Below are 26727 nucleotides of genomic sequence, written 5' to 3' on the forward strand. Positions count from 1 at the left end.
GGGGAGGCATGCTTCATTCTTCTCTCAGCTTTGAAATAGCTACAGTCTGTGGAAAGGGAGAATCAAGCAACAACGTCCAAATAGGTTTCATTATACACCTCATACTCTGATTTCTGGCTCCATTTACCATTTATATATATATATTTTCCCTATTTTATTTTGGTCCAGCTTAAGTTACAGATAATAGTTTCAAGTGAAAAATATGACCTGTGGTTGGTGATTGTGTGTCAACCTACGACCACAACTCGTACAAAAACTACAAACATGGAGGACAAGTTTTTGTTTATATACATTTCAAATCCCTATCCTACTTAAACTTTGCCCCTTTATATATAAAAGTGGGTTTGCCATCCGCACATCCCTGACCATAACTCCAACGAAGATTTCTTTTCCAGCACCGAGACATTTTTCAGGCTGCTATAGCGCCAAATTGTGGGAGGTCGCTAACAAATGAAGCGAGGGCTCCGACACCTCCTGTGGTATCCTGGCAGTAGCCTATCGCAGCCGGCTGAAGGGCATCTAATGATGGACCGTAGGCGGAGGCAAACGAGGAGCGCGCCGGTGCCTCGGACAAACCAGGGAGTCTCACTTCCGAGACCGGACCTATCTGCGACCCGAGCGAGCTTTTTACGCACACGCTTTGACTTCGCGCACGCATTTAATCCGCCGAAATCTCGTGGGTGAGGGGTTTCACCTTTTCACGTAAGAGTCACCTCTTTTAAACCGTCGATTCTGGACTTAACGCAGTTTTACTCAAACAGCCTCTCCTCCTGTGGAAGGATAACTAGCTCCTAGTTTTCATCTGCTGTCTTGAGTGTGTGTGCGTGTGTGTGTGTGTGTGTGTGTGTGTGTGTGCGCGCGCGAGGCGAGAGATTCAACCGGGACATCCACCTATCCGCAGCCTGAAAAGTCAGGTCCGGCCGGAGCGTCTCTTTTGACTCAAACTCATCCAAAGAGCTCGGAAACAAAGAAACAATGGAAACAAGTCCACTTTCAGCCTAAACGGACGATACCGAGACGCAACATCTGGCACCGAAGTTCAACCCAAGACTGCTCCAAAACGCATGAGACGCTCGCCGGACTGAACCATGTTGGAGCTGCTCGGAGTTGCGCGTAAAAGCAGCCGCTCACCGGACAGGAAGTGAACTAATTATTATTAAACCCCATCCCTCATTTCCATATCCAGCGTGAGTTGGCTGGACCGCGGCCAATCACCCAGCGAAGGGCAGCAAGAGTCGTAAAAGCATTTATCCTTCCTCCATCATAATTACACTGACATGCGCAATCTGCACACGGGCGTCAACGCCAGCCACCGTTCGCCTATTTCACCGACCCCGCTCCCTCCGAAGGGTCCCATTCGCCGCTCGTAGATGGTTCGGCGGAAGGCGGCAGCGAGTCGCAGAGAAGGATCAACATGTCCCGCCGCAAGCAAGCCAAACCGCAGCACCTCAAGTCGGACGAGGGCGCGACACAGACCGGACTCCTCTGCGGAAACGGTAGGTGTCCGGGGAGGCTTTCTGCGAATTTTACGGGGTTTACTTCTGCTGCACACGGACCACTGGTAAACCCAAGAGGAACTGTCATTTAACTGTCGTAAAGGATCTCATCGCGAAGAGCGCGATGAAGTGCAGGGATGTGTCAAAAACTGACGGCGATGGTGGCTTTAGGTATAAAAATGTCAGAAAGGGTGGACAAAACTCCGTCCTGCCAGTTAAACAGATGACAAATCGACTTAGGTGGCTGCACTTTCCTGTTTTCTAATGATTTCTTCTTTTTTACATTTTAACATCGCCCAGCTCCAGAGGGGACCTCCACATGTCCGGCGTCTGTCTAAAAACACTATAAAAAGTCCAAAAGGGATTTATGATCAGGACACAAAATGGGACTTGATTGGCGCATCTTTTAATTACTTATTGCCCTGTCGCCGAAATTCAGATATAGCGACTCGGGACTGTGTTGTAGTGCTGACCACAGACAGCAAACGACACCTGACAAATCGATGGCTCATCCCATGAGTTAACCAAATCCAAACTATTATCATATTTTAGTTCCATCTATGTCAAGCAGCTTCAGGGGCGATGGGCAGAAACGGGGCCTGCTCTCGACTGCTGTGCCGGCACAACTCCCTCAAAATACAGAACCAACTCGTGGAAAAAGCCACTTGCTGGTGTATTTTATGTTGAGCATTTATTTCTCCAGCGTACCTTAGAGGTTATTCCGTGTTTTGGTTCGTGGCCCTCCTGACGACTATTTAAACTTAGTTTTTATTGAGAACCACTGGTCATAAACCGGCAGCAAATGATGCGAAATGAAAATGTGGCCTCAACGCAAGCAGGATGTTTGTAATTATTTTTTATTATTATTATACCAGTGTATTTACATGCATGGGGACTTCTGCATTTCAGTGTAATACTTCACTAACATGACCCATATATCCCGTGCAAATCCTTTCTTAAATATAAGAAATAACAAGCGATAGTGTAGATTTAAGCTCCCAGTGTCCCGTATTTCTCAAGCTTAACATTTTGCACTGGACTGTTTATAATAATTATTGATAATTATCAGCATCATGCATGTAATTTACAACAACATCTCACTTATTTAATCATTCTGCCAGGCTATGTTATGATACAGCGGAAGCCTTACTTACTTTCCAATGTTTTAATATTTAATTCAACTATTTCATTTTCTCCTCATGCACATGCAGGAAAGCCTGGATGTTATTTGAACCTTTTTAATCAGCTCAAACCAGCTGAGCACTAACTGATATCAGCAGTAATATTTAAACATAAATTAACCTTTGAACTGATGAATCAGATTAAAATGTTTATCCAAACACTGACTGAATTTTAAAATTAATTTGGCCTGTGCTCTCTACGTTTGGTGCGAAAACTTTAAAACAAATTTCAAAAAGGCTTCACATCCTACCAGATGCTATTTGATAGTCTGGTAATTGAAATGAACCAAAATTATCCGAATGTAATATGATTCGTTTCACATCTTTGCGTTTATATATATTAATGTTGGCTTTATACATTTTTTATGGCACTATGTCGGTTTTTTTCTCCGTGGCAAAAGGCCTGGAAAAGATCAAGCCATTTTAATGCATTAATTTAAAACATCACCATCACAGCTCTTGTTCCGGGTTTTTTAGATACAGAGTTATGCGAATACATTATTATTTGTGGCTGCGAGAAGGTGTTGAGTGTGGACGAGGCCCTCCTTGCTCAGGCCCTCCCACAGCCCTGCAGCCAGGCGGGGGGCTCCGCCACTTTGAGATGGGCTTTGATTGAGCCTGCTGACTTAACCTCTGCGAGCCTCACCCTGCGAGGGGCAAGTGCTCCGTGTCTGGATCATAACACAATTAGTACATCAGAACCATTGACCTCTGCAGCCCAGAGGTCACACAGAGAGGCACAGCGGCGCTAACGCTGGGTCGAGAGCCTGTTTGCTTTTCAGCTGCAGCTTCGTGGTTTTTTTTTTTTTTTTTTCTCCTCTCATCGCCAAACCACACAGCAAGAAACGTTCATAAATCTGTTTTCTGCTCCTGACATTATGGATTGAGTGAGGGTGACATTTTAAAATAAATTTCTATCTGTGCTATTATATTTGGAAATATACTCAGAGCTTTAAATCAAATCTGATCTTTACTTTGCTTTCACTGGAAGTAAACCTTACAAAGCGCAAATAATCCTGAGCTAAAACAGTGAAAGTGTTTTCGCTCCTGTGTTTGCTGAATCGCCTTGGTGATCTCCAGACCACCCACTTGGTGAACCGAGGACTCTGATTATTTACTGTTGATGAGCTGGACTTTTAAATAGGTTTAATCGCTCAACTCTCACAACACTTTTGAAACACGTTAAAATCAGTTTTTATTACGTCAGATGTTAGACAGTTTAGAACTAAACCTTGTAATGTTTTAGTTAACTTATTTCATCAATAATACAGACGTTCTGTGTGTTTGCATGAGGATTTGTTGGGTTTATTCGTATAATTGTAAATATAACAGTCGTCTCACTCCTTGTTTAGCTTGAGCACACTGGGACTAATTCTTTTGGGAGGAGAAACATAGTGATAATTGGAGTGTATTGACTACACTTGGAAACACAAACACAAACCCACACATATGCACATATACACACAAACTACCTGCACATATGGGAGTGCATACACACACATTCATATTAAGTTCAGCACAAACCCACGTGCGTGTTTAACTTGCTTTAGGTCCACATTTACTGTGTTTAAGAACAAGGTGCAGCACATATGTAGACCACACACACACGCGCGCACTCAGGCACGCATGCGCGCACACACACACACACACACACACACACATCCACACGTACACACACAACAAACAACACACACACACACACACCCTTTGGTGTCTTAATTTATGCTTAATGATTATGTGGCAGAAAGTAAATTATTTTTCACAAAATAAGCAAATTATTGTCAAATTGGAAACAAAAATGTTTGCAAAAATATTGCAGGAATCAAATTTCATAGTAAAATATCCATCTTTGTAATTTTTAAATTGTTATTCTTAAATTGGTGTAGGGAAGCCCGACTGTTTGTAACAATAATTTCCATCTGGTATTGCTGTCTGTTTCCTAATGGGGCAAAGCCTGAACAGATGCAGCACTGATTCTAAAGTCTTGAAATCTTTTCACTGAATGTCAGATACCAGTTTGTGAAAGAGAACAAAGGGAAACTGGGTGTCTAAAGATCAATGTGAAACTGAAACAAAAAAGAGTGTTACTGAAATGTGTTGTACTGTACACAGCAACTTTTGCAGGTATGACAAACTGTAATAATTTGATTAAAAAAGTAACAGTGGATTGACACTACGCAGCCACATAAGTTAGGAATAAGAGCAATAAATCCATATGTTATATCCTGTTCACATCCGATATTCTGGGTCTTTTATTGGGTCCCTCTACTTTTATTTTCCTGTACAAACTGTGCAAACTTCGCACCTATCGCGTTGGTATTTACTGTAATAGAAACAGCACCATGCAGTCTATTGAAGCTGTGATATATAGATTGAGATATATCATTAAGATTGATACACTATCAATTGCCTGGTGTTGTTGAAAATGGGAAAAAAAAACAATTAAGTTTCAGATCAGATTCGGAACAGATAAAATAAAAAATGAATCATAGGAAAGTATTTGAGAATCAAATTAGTGATTTTTTTTCAGCTCAACTCACATTATCTGAACTGCCCTGATGCAGTAAACTTCTAGTTAGAATAAAGACAAAATGTTGTACTTTTTGATCAATACATGTTAAGCCCACAATTGTTTTTGGCTAAAGATGGGACACGTTACTGAAATGTATGAATGCACAGAGAATCAAAATGCTGTATGGAATTTCATTATCTGTCTGAAAGCACAATCGAGAGGTCAGAATACTTTCATTGAACTTTGAAAGTTTGCTAACATCTGAATACAGGGGTGTGCGTTAAAAACCTTTGTCAACATTTTGTCAACACTTTAAATCCATGTTTTTATGGGGCCTGTTAAATTTTATTTTTTTAAGTGGGCTCACAGAATAAGAATTCTTACAAGTGCACGCACACTGTAAACGATTAAATAGTTGGGAAAACATCTGTAAACATTTAAATAGTTGGGGAAACTTTATCTTTTCTATTATCTAACTTCAGACACTGGGATTAACTGGGATTCCCCTTCAAGTAGCTTCACAGTTAGAAAAAATATAACAGTGTTACCTATATGTATCTACTCTAATTGTAATGGGTGAAATACAAAAACCCAAGATGTTTTCTTTTACTTCAAATGACCTGTTTCTAGAAGTGTTTTGCATAATTTTATGCAAACCCTCTTGTAATTCATCTTGATGTGTCTGTTATGTTTGGACACTTTGGGATCTCTTGTGGAATTTGAAGATCAGCTTGAACAATGCTTGTCCACACAACATATGTTGTTTGGAGAGATGGATTCAACAGTGGATATGTGGGGAATTAAATACAATGTGATAAAGGGAAATTGGTCCTTGTGTTGAAATATCAGGACAATAAATTATTAATTTTGCTTTCTTAATCTTGTTCTATTTCCTTTCCAGGCATTATGGAAATCATAGAGAGAGAGGAGGCCAATGGAGGCTGCCACAGCAGTGAAGAAACACACATCTGTAACAAATGCTGTGCTGAGTTCTTCACTTGGACTGAACTGAGCAAACATCAAAAAGTCTGCACTGAGGATCCCTTGGTGTTGATAGTTAAGGACAATGAAGGGATGCCTGTTCCTGAGGAATCTCCTGTGGGACCCTCTCCGGTCCCTAGCATTGCGTCCAGCGACTCATCTGGAGCGGAGTCCACAGACGCTGGCTTTGAGCTGGGAGAGAGGCTGGTGAATGACAACGACAGTCTGGATAATTTAGAGGAAAGCAGGGAGCAGGATGAAGCAATGGAGCTCGAGCATCGCCCGCAGGACAAATACACTACAACCTCCAGCCCTCAGCCTCCAGACTCAGCTGAGTCCACTCCCCCCCAGATGTCAGCATCTGGCAGCTACAGCGTGCCGAGTACAAATGTGACGCTGGAGATCCTTCACAGCACCAGAGTGGCTGTTGCCCAGTTCTCCCAGGGGATCCACGGCAGTGGTACAGGAGGGAAGGCAGCGTCAACAGCCATCCCAGTGATCCTAGAGCACCTGCTGGCTCTGCAGCAACAACAGGTCCACCAGCTACAGCTTATTGAGCAGATCTGTAGCCAGGTAGCAATCATGAACAGACAACCAACACAAGCTGCATTAAATCCAGTCTCCAGATCCCTGTCTCTGGCACCTAACCCTTTCCCCTCTCAAGGCATCATCCCTCCTCCCATCCTGCCACTGTCAGGAACGATGCCCTCCACCATTAATGGACAGGCTGCTGTGTCTTTGTCATCTGTGCTTGAAAAGTCACAAAATACCCCCTCACAAACTGTATGTGGGAAGTCCACCTTTAGAGAACTTACATGTACTTCGGCTTCCTCAAAAAATTCAACTCCATCTCTCTCCAGCAGCAGCAGCAGCAGCATCTCCACATTACTGCCTCCTTACACAGGCCCACACACCAGCAGCATTAGCTGTACTCAGACACTGAGCTCCTCCAGCCCGCTGTCCCTGGGGCAGAGCAGCCTCCTCAGCTCATCCTCCAGCCTGCCATTTCTACCTCACAGCCCCCCCAGCAGTGTAATTTTCCCCAATCCGTTGGCTAGCATCGCTGCCACAGCTAATGCACTTGACCCTCTCGCAGCCCTGATGAAGCACAGGAAAGGGAAACTGCCTAACGTGTCCTTGTTTGAAACGAAGCCCAGCCCAGAGGAACCCTTCTTCAAGCATAAATGCAGATTCTGTGCCAAAGTGTTTGGCAGCGACAGCGCTCTGCAGATCCACCTGCGCTCTCATACAGGAGAACGGCCCTTCAAATGCAACATTTGTGGCAATCGCTTTTCCACGAAAGGGAACTTAAAGGTGCACTTCCAGAGGCATAAAGAGAAGTATCCTCATGTTCAGATGAACCCCTACCCGGTGCCAGAATATCTAGACAATGTGCCAACAAGTTCTGGGATTCCCTATGGAATGTCCGTGCCTCCGGAAAAACCTGTCTCCTCATGGCTGGATAGCAAACCTGTTGTAACAACTCTGTCAGCCACGATGGGTCTTCCACTTTCCTCCACTATTACCAGTATCGGAGGCTCAAATGACCCTGTAAGTGTAACCCCATCCGTTAAGTCTCCCTACCAGCCAGCTCCTGGTGAATGTGTATCTTTGTCACCTAACAACAGAGGCAGTGAGGCTCATTTCTCTCCTGTTTCAGAGTCTCCACAGTCTAACCGTGAGACAGAAGCATCCAATATACTGAAAACAGAGGGAGTACACTTGCCCCAAAGCTGCACCCTAAGACTGAGAGCCAACCCATTAACCGAAGCAACCAGCACTACAATCACATCTGTGGCCACCACACCTGAACCTGTCGCCTCAGCATCCCCTCTCCCCAACTCTCCGCCGGTCTCGCTCAACTCAGATGAAACTAAATACCCATCACGTGGCCTCCTGGATTCTATGCAAACATCTGAAACCTCAAAGCTTCAGCAGCTGGTGGAGAATATCGACAAAAAGATTATAGACCCCAACCAGTGTGTCCTCTGTCACCGTGTCCTCAGCTGTCAGAGTGCGCTGAAGATGCACTACCGCATTCACACCGGGGAGAGGCCCTTTAAATGCAAAGTGTGTGGCAGGGCTTTCACCACCAAAGGTAACCTGAAGACACACATTGGTGTTCACAGAGAAAATCCTCCAGTTCAGGTGCAACACTCGTGTCCTATTTGCCAGAAGAAGTTCACCAACGCTGTTGTTCTTCAGCAGCATATCCGAATGCACATGGTTGGGCAGATTCCAGACTCAACCCTTGTAGACGGGCTGCAGGAGATGGACGGTGATATCTCTACCAACGAGAAGAACTTTGACAGTCTCAGCAGCAACGGCAATGACTTCATTGATGACATTTCAATGGAGGATGATAATGAGGAAGATGAAGAGGAGGTCGAAAATATGAAGGAAGGCGTGAGTCCCTCTAAACCCTTGATCTCTGATTGTAATTCTCCTCCTAAGTCATTTACCATTGTTTCAAGTTTAGCGGCTCTGGAGAACCAAATGAGGATGATTGACTCTACTATAAACCTAAACCCCTCCTTTGGCATAAAACCCCTAACAAATGGTTTTAATGAAAGCAGCCAGCTCAATATTAAATGCGCTTTATCAGAGAAAAGGGTTGGGAATTCCAGTGTAAACAGCCCAAATGTGTCAGAATCCTCCTGTTCACCTCATGCATCTGCGTCCCCTAGTCAAAGCAACCCAGAAGGCATGACGATCAAATCACCTCCTGTGAACAACAACAGGCCAGAATCCCAAGAGCCTCTGACAGCTTCAGTGAAGAGAGAGCAATCTGAGTCTCCTACCTCTGCATCAGCAGCTGCAGTGGCCCAAGAGCAGAGAGCATTACAACCCAGCAAACTATGTGTGAAAGAAGAGACTCCCTACAGTATGTCGTTCCAACTGAGCAGAGACAAAGGTATGTTTAGCATGCCATGTATTAATTTAGTGAAACTGTCATAACCTGCAAAAGTTCAAGATACTCTTCAAATATTTTTCTTCGATTAATGTCACAGTTTAAGGGAAGAAACTTTCACACTTTGATTTCAACTGCAGGTCAAAGCATTTCCAGCCTGGTTACCAGCACATCGTCGGGCACCATAAAAACCGAGGTGAACGGTCACGGTCAAACAAGCAACCCAAATGAAGGTCAGCACCCACCGTTTAGCCTCCACATCCCTCGGGCTTATCCACCAGTTGGCAGCCAAGGAATGACCTCCCTGCTCGGCCCCGCGCCCCCTCGGCGAACAACGAAGCAGCACAACTGCAATGTCTGTGGGAAGAACTTCTCATCAGCCAGCGCTCTACAGATTCATGAGCGCACACACACCGGGGAAAAACCATTTGTCTGCTCCATCTGTGGAAGAGCTTTCACCACTAAAGGCAATCTGAAGGTAGATAACAGATTTTTTTTTCTTTTCTGCTGTCTGGATTCAGGCTGATATATGGCTTTGTTGAGATATTTAATGGTAAATAACGGCCTTCATGAAATATTAGATCCTGACTACTCATGTGATGACGGAGGGACCTCCACAACTACAGCTAAATAAACAAATGAATAATAAATAAATCTTAAAACTAAAACTTTAAGTGCTGGTACTACAAGTGTAGTGGGTCAAACTGCATTGTGTTGTGTAGTACAGCATTTTAATGGAAGGCATCATACATGGTAACAGCTTAACCTCTCTGCAGTTGTAGAGAAACAAATCATTAATTCACAGGAATTATCTTGCATAGATTCCAGGGAAAAGTCAAAAATGAAAAAAGACAGTAAAGCCAGTTTGTAAAATAAAACAGTTGTTAAACTTCCCGTTAAATCAAAGAACATTCCCTTATAATCAAAAGTGTACAAATTCTACATTACAACATATTTATTCTCAAAAGAATACATTTACGCTTTAGGAAATGTAAGAAAAATTAGAAATATTACACCAGAGGTGTTAATGTGCACCTGTCAAAATAAAAGTCTCAGCTAAGTCCCCATAGGATTCTACAGGAATTTAAAATGCCCTGTTTATAATGTAGTGCAACAAGATACTGACTACAACAGAAGCATGTTTGGAGAGGTGCAGTGTCCCATGGCTGAGGCTGAGGGAGACCCTGAAACCTTCCCTTTTTTTTTTTTCAATTGATTCACTAGCAAAATGTGTGTTATTGACAACTTACTTCTCAAAAAATCAGAGTAGGGCTGCAAATAAAAATGATTTTCATCATTTATTGGTATACCAATAAGTTTTTGGATTAATTGATTGATCATTTTATTTATAAAATGTCAGGTAATAGTGATAAATCAAAATTTCTCAGCGCCCACGGGGGCATTTTCATATTGCTTGTTTAGTCTAACCAACAGTCCAAAACCCAAAGATATTGAGCTTATTATCACATAAAACAGTATAGTTATCACATAAGACAGTATATAAGAGTATTTGGCATTTTTCCTTGAAAAATGTTTTCAATTTTAAAGGATTTTTTAAAATCATTGCTGATCAATTTATTATTCACCACCTGCTTGATTAGTTGACAAAGCATTTTGGTTCTAAATCCTTTCAAAACCCATACTAGTTGAACTTCCCTATGAAACATAAAAACAGTCAAAAAAACCTATCAGCATATCAATATATAGAATAGGTGAGTATATATTAACAGTGTGAATAAAGTACCAACTGTTTTGATGTAAGGGTTTTGATACTCACTCTGGCCGTCCGTGCTAAATATGTTAGCCTTTTAGAATAAGAGCATCCACCAAATCTAATATCTTATATGTCATTTTCAGGTTCATATGGGAACCCACATGTGGAACAACGCACCAGCCAGGAGAGGCAGGCGGCTGTCGGTGGAGAACCCCATGGCCTTGCTGGGTGGGGAGGCCGTGAAGTTTGGGGAGATGTTTCAGAAGGACCTGGCAGCTCGAGCGATGAATGTAGACCCTGGATTTTGGAACCGCTACGCAACAGCTATCACCAACAGCCTGGCCATGAAAAACAATGAGATCTCGGTGATTCAGAACAGAGGCATCGCTCAGCTCCACCCTCTGACTACGGGCATGGACAGAGTGAGCACTGCAGGAAGTCCGATAACCAGTCTAACCAAGACAGGCATGGACCTGGGAAATAACAGACATTTTTCTATGCTAATTGATGACAGCAAAGAAATTGGAATCAATTGAATAAAGCTGAATGGTGATGAAATACTTATGCAAACTATTATGGACGTTAAAGTATTTGTAAAAAATCTTGTTTGCTCTTATGTATCATATATAGACTTAAAAAAGAACTTTTTATCAATTGACAGAGAATAGTAGGGTATTGACATTTTGCTGTTTTACTTTGCAGTCATTTGTGAATTTTTTTTTCTATACATTAAATAAATTGTTTAACTTGTACCTGAGAATTCCTACGGTGCTTTGACGTATGGTTGCTCTGAAGAAGGGAACATATGTTTAAATCAATAATGCAAAGAGTCTGCCATCTCCTCCGGACAGCTGCCCAATGCTGCTAGCTGGTGCAAAGCACAAAATATGCTCATGAATACCCACAATGACAAACTGCAATGGTCTGTTGTCAACGATATGGTGAGAAATTGGACCGAATAAAAAACAGAACAAACCGTCTGTATCTTCAGTTCACTACCACGCTCTGTTTAAACAGTGAAAGAGATTAGTTGTCTTGATGTCATTTCACACATCACTTCATACATATTACAGCAGAGTTACAAGTTCAACATGGACCGAACTCTTTCATGTCACCCTGCTTCATCTGCAGAAATACTTTTGCAAGTGTACGCATTTTGTAATCGAAGGATTTTAATTTTTTTTAACCCAAAGAAATTACTCCTAAGCGTTTACTTATGTGCACTCAAACATAATGCATTTGTTGAAATTTTGTTTCTGTTTCATTCTCTTGTTGTGGGCTGCAGTAAAACTATGCCCTTCTCCAGCTGCAGCTTTTTCCAAAACAATACATTCTAGATAATACTACTACTACTAATGATAATAAAATAATAATAATAATAAAAATAATAATAATCATCATCATCATCATCATATAATAACAATAGTTGATTTTTGGTGCAATCAGATTCCATTTTGAGGATGTTTGCACAAGTACAAATCCGTTTTTTAAAACGATTTCTTTCCAAACCTTATGACTCTACGACCTGCTGTCTATCTCCACTGAGAGGATGAATAATTTTCAGAGGCAAAAGAATTCCTTTATCAGGAGCGCATCAGGAAGTGGGAATTTTTCCACATAAATCACGATTTCCTGGGCAATGGCTGTTGCGAATGATTTTTGGAGATACACACCAAGTAAGAGCTTCGTTAAGCCTATTTATCTGTAATATTATCGGGCACTTAAATGAAAAATAAACAAAGTAAAGACAAAGTGGTCATCCTTAGACTTGTTGATGAGAAAATGTGTGGGTTTAAGGAAGACGATTAACTATACGGGGGGAAAAACAGTCCCAACGCCCCTTACTACCTTTTTGGAAGCTTTAAATTTGTTTTTTGTTTGTAGTGCGTAACACTATGTGTTATGCAGAATAAAAGTCTTGTTAACGCTCTGGACATTGCTTCACAGTCTCATTTTATCAGAGACTCTAAAGTTTACTTGACCACACAGCGACCGTGACGAATGTCGGTAACCGATCACATATGCTTCCTTCGGGGCTCCTGGAAAACTAAGACTCCACAATGTTAGATTCAATCAGGAGAAATTTCGGTAAAAAAAAACAAACATTCTTCGTTTATTTGCTTTGTTTTAGAAATGTGTTGCCCAAGAGCTACGTTGTAACATAATAGCTGGGGGAGAATAGAAAAAATAACCTCTCTACGCTCTCTAACCTTAAAGCGAGCGTCACAGTACGTCTTCTCGGGCCACCAATGTCACAGTTGCTAAAAATTTTTTCGCAGTAAGTGAATGCAGCATAGAATCTTAAACGTTTTTTTTTTTCCAGTGTGACGTCAGGACGTGTACTGCCCAGCCAAGATGGCTGACAGCATCCCGTTAAATCCGGTGCGGAAGAACTCGAAGAGAATCACGTATTACAACTCAGCAAGACAGTCAAGGTATGGAGGGGCCAGCTGGGCTGTTCCTTCGGTCGAGTACTGAAGAAAGCAGCCGTTTGTCTAAAAGGTTTTACAGTAGGCTGCCTCGCTTGCTCCCGGGCTCTGTGTCTGTGTTAGGTTCGCGGCTGTTAGCTTGTGTTGCTAGCACTGCTGCTGACAGCTCCTTCGTATGTACTCATCTGACACCTCCTTCCTTTGCTCTTACCATCACGCATAAAGCTTAAAAACCCATGTCATGTTTAATCTACCTTTACTAGTCCAAACCAACCAACTGTACAAGCTGTCAGTGTGCGTTAGCGAAGGTTAGTGACATATCTTTGCCACTGCACTGGCATTTAATTTAAAGTCACATGACGGCTTCTCTGTGCTATCCAAGTTCGTCACATGTTGTGAAAGTGTTGTTGCACACTGTGGTCATCACTCAACAGTTGGTTCATTTTTCAGACATGGCGAAGATGAGCTAATAAAGCCCTAAAGGTGAGGACTGGACAGGACATGAAGTAGGTACATGAGCAGGTACTTCTAGACCCAGTAGCAACCTTGGCTCTTACTGTTATTACAATAATATAAGTAAATCTGTTTAATTAGCAGCCCAACGCAAACATATCTAGTGTTGGGAATCTTTGGCCATCTCTTGATACGACTCCGATTTTGATTCTTGGTGTCTCGATTCGGTTCAGAACCGAGTCTTGATTCAATTAAGGGGGGGGGCTTTTTCTGATCCAGACCATTTACTCAGGTCCTAAAATGTAACATTACAAACAATTAACTGGCCTTGAAGAAAGTCTTAGAAACAGAAAAAAAAGCAGAGAAAGATGTGTGAGAGTATGCAGATTTATTGAACTAAGTTAAATGCAATAATTTGCAAGCATCTTATAGTCCTCGTATGAAAACAATGACATGAAAGTGAAACTTACTGACCAACATCACCGATGAAATGTTTCTTGTTAAAACAGAAGTTGGTGTGTGTGTGTACTCTGGAGTAAACGTGGGGGAAAAGGAAAAAAGCGGAGTGCTCAGCTGTGTTTATGTTGTTAACGTAATATCTCCAGCAGTGGAGCAAAGCCTCTCTGATGCGGTGCTGCTACCAGAGAAAGCATCATTATCCAGAGCTTTTGAAATGAAATAGGCTTTCGACTGAGTTAATGTCTTCACCTACCAGTGTTGACTGAAGTTTTGTAAAGTGCTGTAGTGTGTATTGATCAGTCTTGTCTGTTAGTGCTGGAGTCCAGTTCTCTGCTCTGCTATTGTTAGTCTGTAGGTCAGGGGCTACGAACATTTTACCAAAATACTTCACCTTAGTTTTGCAAAGCTAATTATAAAGCTAATAAATCCTAAATGGTTTTTTGAAGATGAACTACAAGAAGACTCTAGTATGTGTGCGCTGTACACTGCTGAATGCTGCCGTCCCCTCAATCTTGAGTCCTGCCTTTTTCGTCCATCAGCATAATACTATTAACCAACATTATTACAAATAACGATTTTTGGCATTGGTAAATCGATTCAGAATCATAGAAGATGAGAACTGCGATTCTTGAAGTGGTTTTTTTTTTTTTTTTTTTTCTTTTCTTCTGTCAAAATCACCTTTAAATGTCGATTGTAAGGGGAACAACTCTGCCACTCTGTATTCCCTTCCCCTGCCCTCATGAATGAAATTCATGACAGCTTTTTGGGCCCTGTAGTTAACTTGTCTGGCCTCACTCTGGAGGTCAGACTGCACCTATAGAGCAGTGGCCGTGAGGCTGGTAGAGAATGGATGGACTGATGGAGCTTTTCCATTGACAGCGTGGACAACTGTTGGCAATTTTGCCTGTGCTGCACTGGAGAGCCAGCAAACCTTTTTACAAACCAACCCACGTTTTCACTGGATTAAGAGTTGAATTATTATGTAATCAGATGTGGGAGTGCCAAAGCAGCAAACACTGGGGCTATTAATGTACCTTGTTGGCAAGTTCCAACAGTGTGTAAACGATACATAAAAACCAAAAGTTGGTGGTTGCTCATGATGCATACATTGCCTCAAGCACAGTGGTTGCTGAGGTCAAAGCCTAAAGTGTTGATTTACAGGTTTGGAACCAAATCTGACCAGCCCAAATTACTCAGTATTTGCACTACCCAACACTGCTTTTTGAGTATTCAATGTGTGTAATCCCTTAAGTTTATAGTCTTTTTAAAATTTTGCGCTTGTTGTGGGGACTCTCCTCCCATATTCAGATATAATAACCTATATAATAAACCTTTTCCTCTCTTTTTGCTGCTCGCTGTCTTCCTTACTGCCAGGGAACAATTTTAGGCTTATATGTTGGCAGCGTTAAGCCAACCTTGGTTCTGATTAAATCTTAGGCCTAGACCAGAAGAAATAAGGGTTAGAATGGAGCCAGGTTCGCTAGGTGAAGTCCATTATTTTGATGGTAGATATGCTTGGAGCAATTCAACATTCAGTTATGGAGCCATTTCTATAATCTTTATCTTGTTGGTAGAAATAACAGGGGTTGCTTTCGGACTCCATAGCGATCAATACTCTTGCATGTGACATGGTTTGAACTACTAGGTTACTCTGTAAAGGTGGACCAACAAACATTTCGTCCCCAAGACCCTCATAACCACCTTATAACCACTGTTTGCATCATAGGAGTTCTGTTTATTTGTTGTTTATTTAGTTTAGTGAAAGTTGACTTTACTGTTGTTACATTATTGTTAGAAAATTTCTCAGCATCGACTATGTTCATATTTTTTGCACATGGATTTACTGTATTTATGAGTGATTGACGAGGTTGTGTATGATAATGTTTCAGAAAGTCAATCACACGATCCTCTCATTCCGAACAAACTCTACATACAGAAATAATACAGTCACAATTGAATTACTTTTAAGGTTTTCAGTGTTTTTCCCGCCTGTTCCAGGTATTCCACCAAAAATATTTTTTAAAAAGCATATTCCATCTTAACATATAGTTATATAGACAAATAAAACTGATAGGATTAGGAAGGAAGGTTTTACAGACAGCTTTCTCAATAAGATGGAAGATTTAATGTTCCAGATTTAGAATTAAAAGTTTAGTCAGATTAAAAAAAAGGTTTATTCCCTGCAAAGATGTGTAAAATAATTGGGTTCTGAGAAATGCAAAATCTTTCATTTACATAATAAGTTTAAAACAAAATTTGATCTACTTTTATTCAGACAGCAGTTGAGGAAATGATAATTTGACAATAATTTGGCTGGGAATTTTACAGAATGTCATAAAAATCATACTCTGTTAAAGCTTTTTTTCAGAATCCAGAATGAACTCTTGAAATTAGGACTTGTTGAGACCAAAAATCAGTTTGAGGGGGAGAGAATGCTGGAATTCAACGGAGATGTTAAAATTAATGAAAATAAGTGGTTAGTTTAATATAAATACTATGAGGTAATCAGACTGAATTCCCATTTTGTTTCACTTTATCATTTATTTCACTGTTTGAGTCGCTGACAAGTTAGAGACGTGGGCAGTGATTCAGAGGTCTGAAAATAAACCCATATAAATTAATGTGTAGTAGTAGCAGGGCCCTGTCTTGTGTCTAGCACTACAGATTAGGTAATGCATGCTTTCTGGGATTGTTGTAAAGTTCATAAGGGTTTGGTTTTAATTTGGGTGAAACTTGCAATAGATCATATTAATAAGTTTGAATATTTGGAGACATACAGTATCACATGATGTGTTGAGATACTTTAAGAATCGGGAATCCACACACCATCCAGTACTTGCATGGATCACGGTGATGCCGAGCCTTTCTTTTTTCACAGTCAACACTGGCTCACAGGGTGCACATATAGGTGTTTTTCATATCGGAAAGTCCTCTTAATCACCGGAGTGTCATTATCTCTTTCTCTTCTTAAATTAAAGTTGCAGGAGCTGTTAGCTGAAACAGAAAAGCAGGCTGTTCTAGCTTCAGCATATTTTGCTTTGGCATATTGAGCTGTCCTGGAGGGTCGTATCTGTTAGAACTAGTGTGGATGCTGGATCTTAAATTCATAATCTGGCTGTCACAAGTTTGATGCTTGCTCACATGTCCATGTTTTTGGTAGGTACATGACACTGATTCATGTACAGTGGAGTGACCTTTCATGCTGCTTTATAATCCAGAGTTTTCCAAATTTAGATTGTTTTTTTGGGTAGCAGAGATGTTTTGCACCCAGCTTTCCAGTTTTGGGTGTTAAATTTCCTTTCCGCAAATATGTAACCTGTGGAAAACATTATTTACTCAGCAGTAAAATGTTTATTCAGTTTTGCGCTAGATCTACAACCTGTGTACACATCTGTTGTTCAGTTAATTACACTTTGTGTCTTAAATCGCTCTCACGAAAAGTCTTTGTACAGTAACATTACATTAAATGCGTGGTTATTTTTATCACCGGCCTATGGCTTTTTCAAATTCACACCCTGTGTATAGAAAACACTATTCATCATAATATTAATCAGCAGATATTCAGCAAGTCTCCACACCTGCAGCTACCATCTTCTTTTTTTCCCCCTGTGTGTTGCAATGATTTTTTCATTCAACAAGTGGTTGTTAGTAGTGGAAGTGGTCAGGCATTGTAGATAGACACTAGTCTTGACACACTTTGTAGCGTGTACTGTAGTGTGGCACTGAAGGTCCTTCAGTGTTTTCTGTTGAAATATATCAGATGGGAATGTTGTTTGTTTTATTTATTTTTTAGTGTCTAAAATGTCTTATTGTGCTGGATCAGTGTGATCAACTTCAACAGTAATAAAATAGACAGTTTCCCTCACATCCTATTAAGACCAAATTGACCAAAAATTCCTGACAATAAATATTTCATAGCAGTAGGTGTTTTCTCACTTGTTTTTAACCAAAAGATCTGTCCCATAGACTAAAATGAAGTTGGTCTGCATCCAGACATTCAACAGATGATGTGACAGTAAATGGACTGAACTTAAAATAGTGCTTTCCTAGTTTTATTGACTGCTCAAAGCACTTTACACAACTGCCGCATTCATACACCGGTGATAAATCTGAGATTTGGGGTTCAGTATCTTGCTCTAGGAAACTGGAACATACGGACTGGAGGAGTCGGGGATCGAACCATCGACCTTCCGATTACTGGAGAAACTCTACCTCATGAGCCACAGTACACCGCCCCCGGTGTACTGAACAGTGACAGCAGTGGCTAAAATGTATTACATTACTTCAGAAAACAGTGTGCTGTGTATTGCTTTAGTGTGTTTTTTAAGCTCAGAGAAAACAGAAGAAAACTTAAAAAATGTCAAACTGCAAAGCCCGACTCGGCATCTGTGGAGTGCCGTGAGTGATTGGAAGTGTGGTTGTGCACTCAAAAAATATTGCAGGTGTGAATATGGCTGTTGCTGTTTTTTTTTTTTTTTTTAAGCAGGTAAAGAATAACAGTCTCAGCTACATGCCAGCAAAATGAGAAATGGCCTTGACTTTATAGTAACCAAGGAAGCTGCACTACATAGAGTGAACCTGATATCTTCTTGGGTACCCAATACTCATTGTGGTCCACAGTAGGTTATATGTCACATTTATCTGTGTTTCAATGGAAGACTGTACTTCTATTTAATGATTGATGTCAGTTCTATTGATGTCTGTGACCAGATTGTTAATCTTTGTATGTAATTTGCATCTTCTCTTTTAGTGCTTTATTGTTCTACATTACACACTGTAAATCTCTCTACAGTGTGTGTCGTTGGTGTGCATGTAGCCTGGGTGTATAGTGACATGAAAGCTTTTCCTGTAAGGCTACGGACTTTCTCAATTCGTTAGAGGGGCCTCATGAATAAGACATTATGTTCTTCTCAGGACTGTTTCTTTATAATGTGAATAGGAGACGTAGTATATGCTACATAATGAAAGAGGAACTGAGCCAACTGTTCTAATTTTAATGTTGGCTTTTCTACAGTCCTTCACTAAATTTTGCACATCTGGTGCTATGAAGAGCATTCTCTCATTCTTGAATCTTAACTGTCACCCAGCTTTTTTTCCTTCCCTTTTAAAGGATATTTTTCGGCATTTTAAATCTTTTATTGGACAGGACATCAGGGGAGACAGAAGGGCATGACATGCAACACCGGGCCCCGGCCGTAATTGAACCTTGGACATTGTAGTTGTGGGGCATGCACTGTAACCATTTGGTAGCAAGGCGCTCCATCGTGACCCAACTGTAATGTCCAAATTCATGAACATTTATAATTCAGAATCAGTTTAGATTAAAAAGTATGAATAACTTAAAAGGCAAGTTTCTCATTTTACATAAGTGATAATTCTCTTTTCAAAAGCAAACACTTATCATCAATATGATTTTGCATCGCTGTTTATTTATCTAAATGCAATATTGTCACATCTATCGTGTAAGGCAGAAAGAGTTTCTGTATTTTATCCAAAGTAGTGTCCTAATTCCTAAATAATGAGTTCCTCTTAGCATAAGACATTACGTTTCAAATCTCGGGTTGCTTATGTGTTACTGTACTCTGTCCTCACAGATACTCTCTAGAAGATGAGCCCTCTAACCTGGACGAGATGCCTCTGATGATGTCGGAGGAAGGCTTTGAGAATGACGAGAGCGATTATCAGACACTGCCCCGGGCGAGAGTCAATCAGAGACAGAGGGGCCTCGGGTGGTTCCTCCTGGGAGGGTGGAAAGTCCTCTGTGGCAGGTATTTCTGCAAAACTGCATTATTGTTGTTAATAGTGTTTTTTTATGACTCAGTGACTTACGTCGGTAATCTGTGCATAATGACTCAAAGAAATGATGCACATATCACATTATAGTCTTGTGTAGCTGAACCTTTCTAAATAAAGAAAAACACACAAATATTCTCAAGAAAGTTTCTATTTATGCTTTTTGTCTCTACCATAGTTTTACCTTCTACCACCTACTGCACCGAGTCCTTGGTGTTTTGAATGTAAACATTAAAATAATGTTCTTACTGTTATTATGCTACTTGTATAGGACATATACTTTGCATCCTGTCAGTAACAGTTCTCTACACTTTAAGGGCACAGAGTATCCGTTCAAGTTTTGCTCTAAAGTTGGTGTCAATAATTGTCCAAGAATGGTTGCCAGGTCAGGTTTTCTCAGAGAAAAATACACAAATACATATGTACTGCTTTAAACCCTAAATAATTTACTCTGCTGCACTTCAAAGTGAGTCAGTTTTCTATCTTTAGATTACAGTAATTGCTCTTCCTGAATGTTGTCCTTGTTTTGTCATTCAGCGAATGTATGTGTAGTGTATAATGTTAGTAAGTATGCTTGTGATGATCAGTTTGGATTTCAAACGCACCGGTAGCTGTGCGTGAAGTGAAAAGAGAGGATAAGAGCATATTTTTGGTTGAGTTCCTTGATGCGCACCATCAGTCCAAAAAGATTTTCAGGTCAAACAGAACGAGGCGGTTTATCCAGCTAATGATTAATTCGACAGGTTTTGCCCTCTAAAGATGCTCCTTTCTGGCTAAGAGAGGGGTGTTTGTTTATACCAGAACAATGAAGTGTCACATTTAGGAATAAATGTTTATGCAGACCTTCAATGCCCGATAAATGTGACATTTACTGATGGAGGAATTTCATAGAATATTCTGTTTTTGGTGTGGTTTTGTTGTTAGTGGTGCATCTCCAGTTGAAGTGCATATTGATTCCCCCCTCCCCATCCCCCCACTAATGAACAAATCGGATTTTTCACAGCTGACCAGTTTGATGCTTTCCAGTAATTTTATGTGTGCTTAGTGTGGGATTATAAAACACAAATAATTCACACTGAATAAGCCCTGACTGTTCAAATGGCATATTATTTGAATAGCATTCATTTGCTCAAATAATCGCTCTTATGAATCTGGACTCGGAGTGCAGAGAGACAGGGAACATCGAGGCCAATATAAACAAGACTTTTTACCAAAGTTGATTTTATTTAGTTTTATGTTTTGCCAACTTGCTTAAAAAGTGGAAAAGCCAAGTCGATCAGCATGACGGTATACACTGACACTCTCCCCCCTCCGCCCCCCCAGGTGCCAGTTTAGGTCATGCTCACATCTAGCTGCTCTCATTGTAATTTACCCTCACACTACACTGCTGTTTGCATTTGATATCAGATATGCTAGATAAGCTCCAATGTAGTCATTAGCAGGTTGATAGAAAGTCAAATACTTTTTTAAAAAGTAATCGTCAATCTACGATCTAGCTCTTCTCTAATCTCTTCTTAGAGTTTTGATAATATCACATTAACCATATTTTTTTTATAGGAAAGGGCGGAGGCTGTCATGTTAGAATTGTTCAACATGAGGTAAAACTAGAGAGGACACAAGGACAAATATAATATATAATATAATATAAAATATAATTCTCTTATTCCACATAGTATGGTTGTCTGCATACATACAGTACGCTTGGTTCTTAAGGTTTACGGTCTTATTCGGCGTAAGCGTCTGACTCCCACAGCATCAGCAAGGGAATTCCCTCCTGGAGAGATACTGACTTTTTTTGATCATTCAAAGGGGCTAGAAGCAAAGGACTTCTTTATAAAATTGTGTCAAAAGAAGCCTCGAAGATCTAATTAACAGCAACAAGACCAGGGATATAATTAACATCAGTACTGTGGGATGTAGCAGGGCATAGCTGTGGCGCTCAGTGGCCACAATTGATTTAACAGCTGAGGAAAATTAATGAGGAATGAGGTTGCTGAATTTTGAAGTCTTAATATTTGTTAAGAACAAGAGGTCATTATTATTGTATTGGCATAAATATTACAAATGAGATGAAAACCACCCGGAAAAAAATAACACTAATGCAAAAATATAGTTTATGATTATGAAAATCTAATTCACTTCAAAATACATAATTTTTTGTTAATTTCAGCTCCGGCTGATGTGCTAGATAACCAGTAGCATGTTCTGAGCTATTCTTATTCTGCCAGTTCGAGGACTGTGTTCACTATTAATTGTGGTGAAGGGTGTGTTGAGTAAACAGTACAACTTTTCAATGTAGCACCATAAATTCCATGTGAACATCAGCCTAAGGCGATCTGCTCCTTTTTATAAAAAAAAAAAATCTGTATCTTCCTTTTTATTATAATATCAACTAAACAGATGGTTGTTTTTTTTTTACTTGAAAATCAGTTTTTGTGCAGTGTACTTCTACTTCCATATGTAATTCAACAAAAGCAAACAAAACAGACAAAAGCAGCCCTTCTCTGCAGCTGCAAAGGTGCTTGTACAGCATTTGTATGCATCATTCATTCAGTATCTTTCTTTATTTTACTACGTCACTTAAACTTGCCTAAAACCCATTAAATCAAAGCAACCTGGTCAACCACAGGGTTGTCTTTTTATTTATTTCATTTTTAGGGGCCAGAAGTGATTAAAATTATTCAGTAATTCATAATTTATTAATTCACTAGAAAATGGCAAAGATTAGAGGAAATATTTGTCTAGCAGATATATTTTTTTCTATCTCCTGTCCAGTTAATCATCTCATGACCACTCAAATTCATCTTGTGGCCTCTTATCAGGGTGTGCATCCCTTAGACTGGGAACCACTGGTGTTGGCAACCAATCTAAACACAGCCATATATTAAGCTGCATTTGGTTGGTGTAATATGTTTACACAAGATCGTATTGATGTATTCCTTTCTCAGCTGCTGTGACTGCCTGGTCCATGTATGTCGGAGGAAGAAGGAGCTGAAGGCCAGGACGGTTTGGCTCGGCTGCCCGGAGAAATGTGAAGAGAAGTACCCCAAAAATGGCATTAAAAACCAGAAGTACAACATTTTCACCTTTGTGCCTGGGGTGAGTCAGCTTTCAGAGAACATAGACATGTAGCCGGTGTTAAGTTGCCCTTCTTATGTAACAATATTCACATTTTAAGCTCCGATCTTTGCTCCAAATACAGCAGTTATGGCTTTCAATGAGTCTATGTTCCCACTCTTTCTACAGTCCCTACAGTGGCAGCTCGTCTTTTCAGTTCAAATACGCTGATCGTTTCACAGATTAACAGTATGTAAAGCACAGTAGCATTAACTGGATGTAATTATTAACTATTCTGTCACTACGTTAAGGGTTTACACTGTAGGGGACATTAGGGATCCATCAGAGTTACTTATTAAAAACCAGATGCTCCCATGATTAAGAGGGCCACCTTTTGCCCAGGACATAAAATGTCAACTGTCTATTAGAGACGTAGATATTCTCATCGATGGTGAACAAAACAGCTCTGTTTTTCTCCCTCCACTTTGAATTATTAAATACACACAAATTGAGTTTAGCAGTGTGCATTTTTCCCTAAAGGTCAAGGGGTTCATTAACTGTAGGGCATCGTCCATCGATCCCATTGTCTCTGATAATCTGTGACTAGGCACTGGACTCTCATTATTGCAAACATTATTCAAAATTTGACCTTAGATGGATAGAATACTAGGGACTCCCTGTGGATGGATAGCCCATTAGCAAAGAGCCCTCAGTAAGTTACAGGTCGTCCTTTGGTATGTGTGAATTAAGAAAGTCGTCCCGTTTTTCTTCTTCATTCATTATTGAGGTTATCAGTCCGGTTGGTCTTGTACTGTGTGTTTATTCTGTAAAGCGTAGGCACCAACCGACACTGTACCTGCAACGTGAAAACTATACCTGTGTCATTTGAAAGAAAAGTTCTCAAACTCTCAGAGTTTCCATTAGGTTAATGTAAAGTTGACAGCAAAAATATATATCTTATTCCACCTCACAACATATACAGTAACCCATCCTACCTGCTTTGTTGCTGCTGCATCCTCTTTGTCTTCTTTGGCAGCATATCACTCAACAATATCTCTCACCTCACTGAATCCTTGTCTTCTTGTTTCCCTCTCAGGTTCTCTACCAGCAGTTCAAGTTCTTTCTCAATCTCTACTTTCTGGTGGTGGCCTGTTCCCAGTTTGTGCCATCACTGAAAATTGGATATTTATACACATACTGGGCACCTCTGGTAAATGCACTAAAGTTTTTACCCAGCAGATGATTTGCCTGAAAAAAATTTTGGTCTTCTCAAATGATGTCTGACCTGGATTATGCCACAAGTGTTCATGTTTATTTGTAGGTGGTGTTATTTTTTATTTAAAACTGTATTTATTGTGATTTAAAAAGTATCAATATGCCTAAAGCGATTAGTTTATTATAAGATGGACAAAGATTGGACAAACCTTGGCTACTTTCTATTGTAGAGAATCGCTGTTATTGCCCCACGAACGTGAGGTCGGACTTTCCCTCCGCAGGCACACCTCTCTACGCATCTCATTCAGTTGACACCACGGCAGCTGACGCAGAAGGAAATGAGCTTCTCACTTTCCGTCCGAGTGATCATTTTAAATATAGCCGAAATCACAGAACAACCATTGTCTTTACCTTATGCGCCTGATGATTCTGTCAGACGGCGTCACGGTTATAAGATCAGGATTTTAGCAGCGCAGAGCAGCAGCTTGGAAAGGGCTTGGAAGTGACTGCTGGTTAACATGTGGTCTTAATGGGCTGGGTTTCAGTCACTGTTTCATACTTGTTCCGTTGTCTGACAACAGAAACAGAAAAACATGTAAATCACAACAGCTTTATTTGGAATTCGGCTGTATTCAATTACTGTATATGTGAGAACAGACGGTAGAGAGAAGCAAACAGATAAAGGGCGGTCAATCTGTGTACTAGGTTTTGACGTAGTCTTGTTTTAAATCTTTTAAGATTGAATATCTTTGGGTTTTGGACTTTCGGTCAGGCAAAACAAGTAATTTGAAGACATTGCATTGGTTTCAGAGAAATTGTGATGAACATTTGTTGCAGTTTTTTGGACTGTTCATGGACTAAACAGTTAGTTGGTAAATGAAAAAAATAATCTAAAGATTAATTTACACACTTTGGACTGGAGCTATGTTTTCATCCGCGGAGACAGTTGAAATTAAATTAAACCATTTTAAATTTCGCTCATGTTGTACTAATTGTCAAGCTGTTACGCGACTTTTCTTAGGGAAAGAGGTACGACAGACAAGTTGAGTTTCTGTATTCTCACTAGAGAATAGGCTCAGTATTTTTCCAGTTACTTACTGTGACAGCGTTGCCTGCAGAAAGTTCAGAATGTTTTCAGTTAGAACCTACTCCAATGATTTTTAATATTTAACAAAAAGTATACTGTAATGTTAATAAATTAAGCTTTCTAAATGATCATGGTGTGATAGATGTGTTTTTAAAATGCTCTTTTGTTACTCAGGGTTTTGTGTTAGCTGTTACAATGGTGCGAGAGGCCGTGGATGAAGTGCGACGCTACCAGCGGGACAAAGAGATGAACTCCCAACTCTACAGCAAGCTCACAGTGAGAGGTTAGTGAGGGGACTGAAAGATATCTATGCACTCTCCTCGTCGTGCCAGTAATTGTTTTGCTGACATTATGATAACGGATATTCCAGTGCAGAGTCAAGCTGCTCCCCGTGCAATTTACAGACAGCACTCCACTGGATCTACACTTGTAACTGAAGTAATTCGTCTCGCTTTAATTGCATTGATTTTTTTCCTCTAGATCTCTCAAGACTGTATGATCTAAGGTCTGTCCCTTTGTTGAATGTGTGGTAAAATCCCCCTGTGTGATATTTGTGACCATGGCTGAAGATGTAGCTTTCACACCCCGTGTGTGCTCATGTGCTCATGTGCATGTACACAGTCATGTGTGCTTGTGAGCCCGGTCGAAGAAGAAGGAGGGATATTTGTAGTGGATATTTAGGCAATATAATTGAGCGTGACCCTCTGTTCCACTGTTTTTGTCTATGCCTCAGATTAGAGATAAAAACAGAAGGGTATTACATTATCATGCTGGAGGTAATCAATCTGTTAGAAGGTGAGTGAAAAAGAAGAGCAACAGCAAAAAGTGGGTTGTGATTTTAAGAGTCAGCGTGACTTTCCAAGGACAGAAAATCAGTGCCTTCATTTTATGTCATCACTATTTAAAAATTCACAGCATATCTTAAAAATTAAAAGTCAGATTTTAAGGTGAAGCTTTTTTTTTGTTGACTTTCACATTTTTCTTCAACCAACCTGTCTTTTTCCACAGGTAAAATTCAAGTGAAGAGTTCAGACATACAAGTTGGAGATCTGATCATCGTTGAGAAGGTAAAACTTTCTTCTCTCGTCCTGTAGATGTCTTTCCATGCAAGGATTTTAAAGGGATCAGTTGTAGGCATTGGCCAGAGTTCCCTGCTACAAATTCTGCCACCACATATATGTATTTGTTTGTGGATAGCTGCTTATGTGGCTCCAGGTGAAGGTCAGTAGTAAAAATAGTTTAATAAACAGGAAGTAGACAGCTTAGAATTTATTACCTACATTTTCAAGGAGCCTAATCATAGCCAAGTGCCATTAAAAGCCCAAATATTTCTAAATCAGGTTGTTTTGATATATCTGAATGAGTCTCTATTTTGAAACTGAAGCACCTCTATGCATTACTGGTGTGTAGTGACTGCACTACCCCATTCTAATGTGAGT

General features: G+C 40.3%; 2 protein-coding genes across 6 annotated transcripts in view; both read left to right on the plus strand.

The window, feature by feature from the left end:
* The first annotated feature begins 1414 nt into the window (after nucleotides 1-1414).
* Nucleotides 1415-11682, plus strand: sall3b (spalt-like transcription factor 3b). The gene is made up of 4 exons (XM_040121841.1): nucleotides 1415-1496; nucleotides 6091-9084; nucleotides 9222-9559; nucleotides 10939-11682. The coding sequence occupies exons 1-4, from the start codon at nucleotides 1415-1417 to the stop codon at nucleotides 11329-11331; spliced, it is 3807 nt and encodes a 1268-aa protein (XP_039977775.1). The 3' UTR covers nucleotides 11332-11682.
* Nucleotides 11683-13137: 1455 nt separating this feature from the next.
* Nucleotides 13138-26727, plus strand: part of atp9b (ATPase phospholipid transporting 9B) — a 45064-nt gene continuing 31474 nt past the window's right edge. For 3 of the 5 annotated variants that reach the window (XM_040121606.1, XM_040121609.1, XM_040121610.1), the window contains exons 1-6: nucleotides 18633-18755; nucleotides 19731-19904; nucleotides 22878-23028; nucleotides 24083-24196; nucleotides 25463-25571; nucleotides 26297-26355. In XM_040121606.1, the coding sequence (XP_039977540.1) occupies nucleotides 18658-18755; nucleotides 19731-19904; nucleotides 22878-23028; nucleotides 24083-24196; nucleotides 25463-25571; nucleotides 26297-26355 (705 nt within the window). In that variant the 5' untranslated portion in view covers nucleotides 18633-18657. Of the gene's footprint in view, nucleotides 13231-13645; nucleotides 13708-18632; nucleotides 18756-19730; nucleotides 19905-22877; nucleotides 23029-24082; nucleotides 24197-25462; nucleotides 25572-26296; nucleotides 26356-26727 lie in introns of those variants that run through there. The other 2 variants (XM_040121607.1, XM_040121608.1) reach the window with 2 other exon arrangements.

The sequence above is a fragment of the Xiphias gladius genome, chromosome 24 (genome assembly GCF_016859285.1).
Source record: "Xiphias gladius isolate SHS-SW01 ecotype Sanya breed wild chromosome 24, ASM1685928v1, whole genome shotgun sequence".
NCBI lineage: Eukaryota > Metazoa > Chordata > Actinopteri > Istiophoriformes > Xiphiidae > Xiphias > Xiphias gladius.

Bases quoted from the DNA above. Each gene is read 5' to 3' on its own strand.
- sall3b (XM_040121841.1), top strand. From the start codon at position 1,415: ATGTCCCGCCGCAAGCAAGCCAAACCGCAGCACCTCAAGTCGGACGAG. The intron at 1,497-6,090 runs GTAGGTGTCCGG...TTTCCTTTCCAG, and splicing joins CGGACTCCTCTGCGGAAACG to GCATTATGGAAATCATAGAG. The intron at 9,085-9,221 runs GTATGTTTAGCA...TTTCAACTGCAG, and splicing joins CCAACTGAGCAGAGACAAAG to GTCAAAGCATTTCCAGCCTG.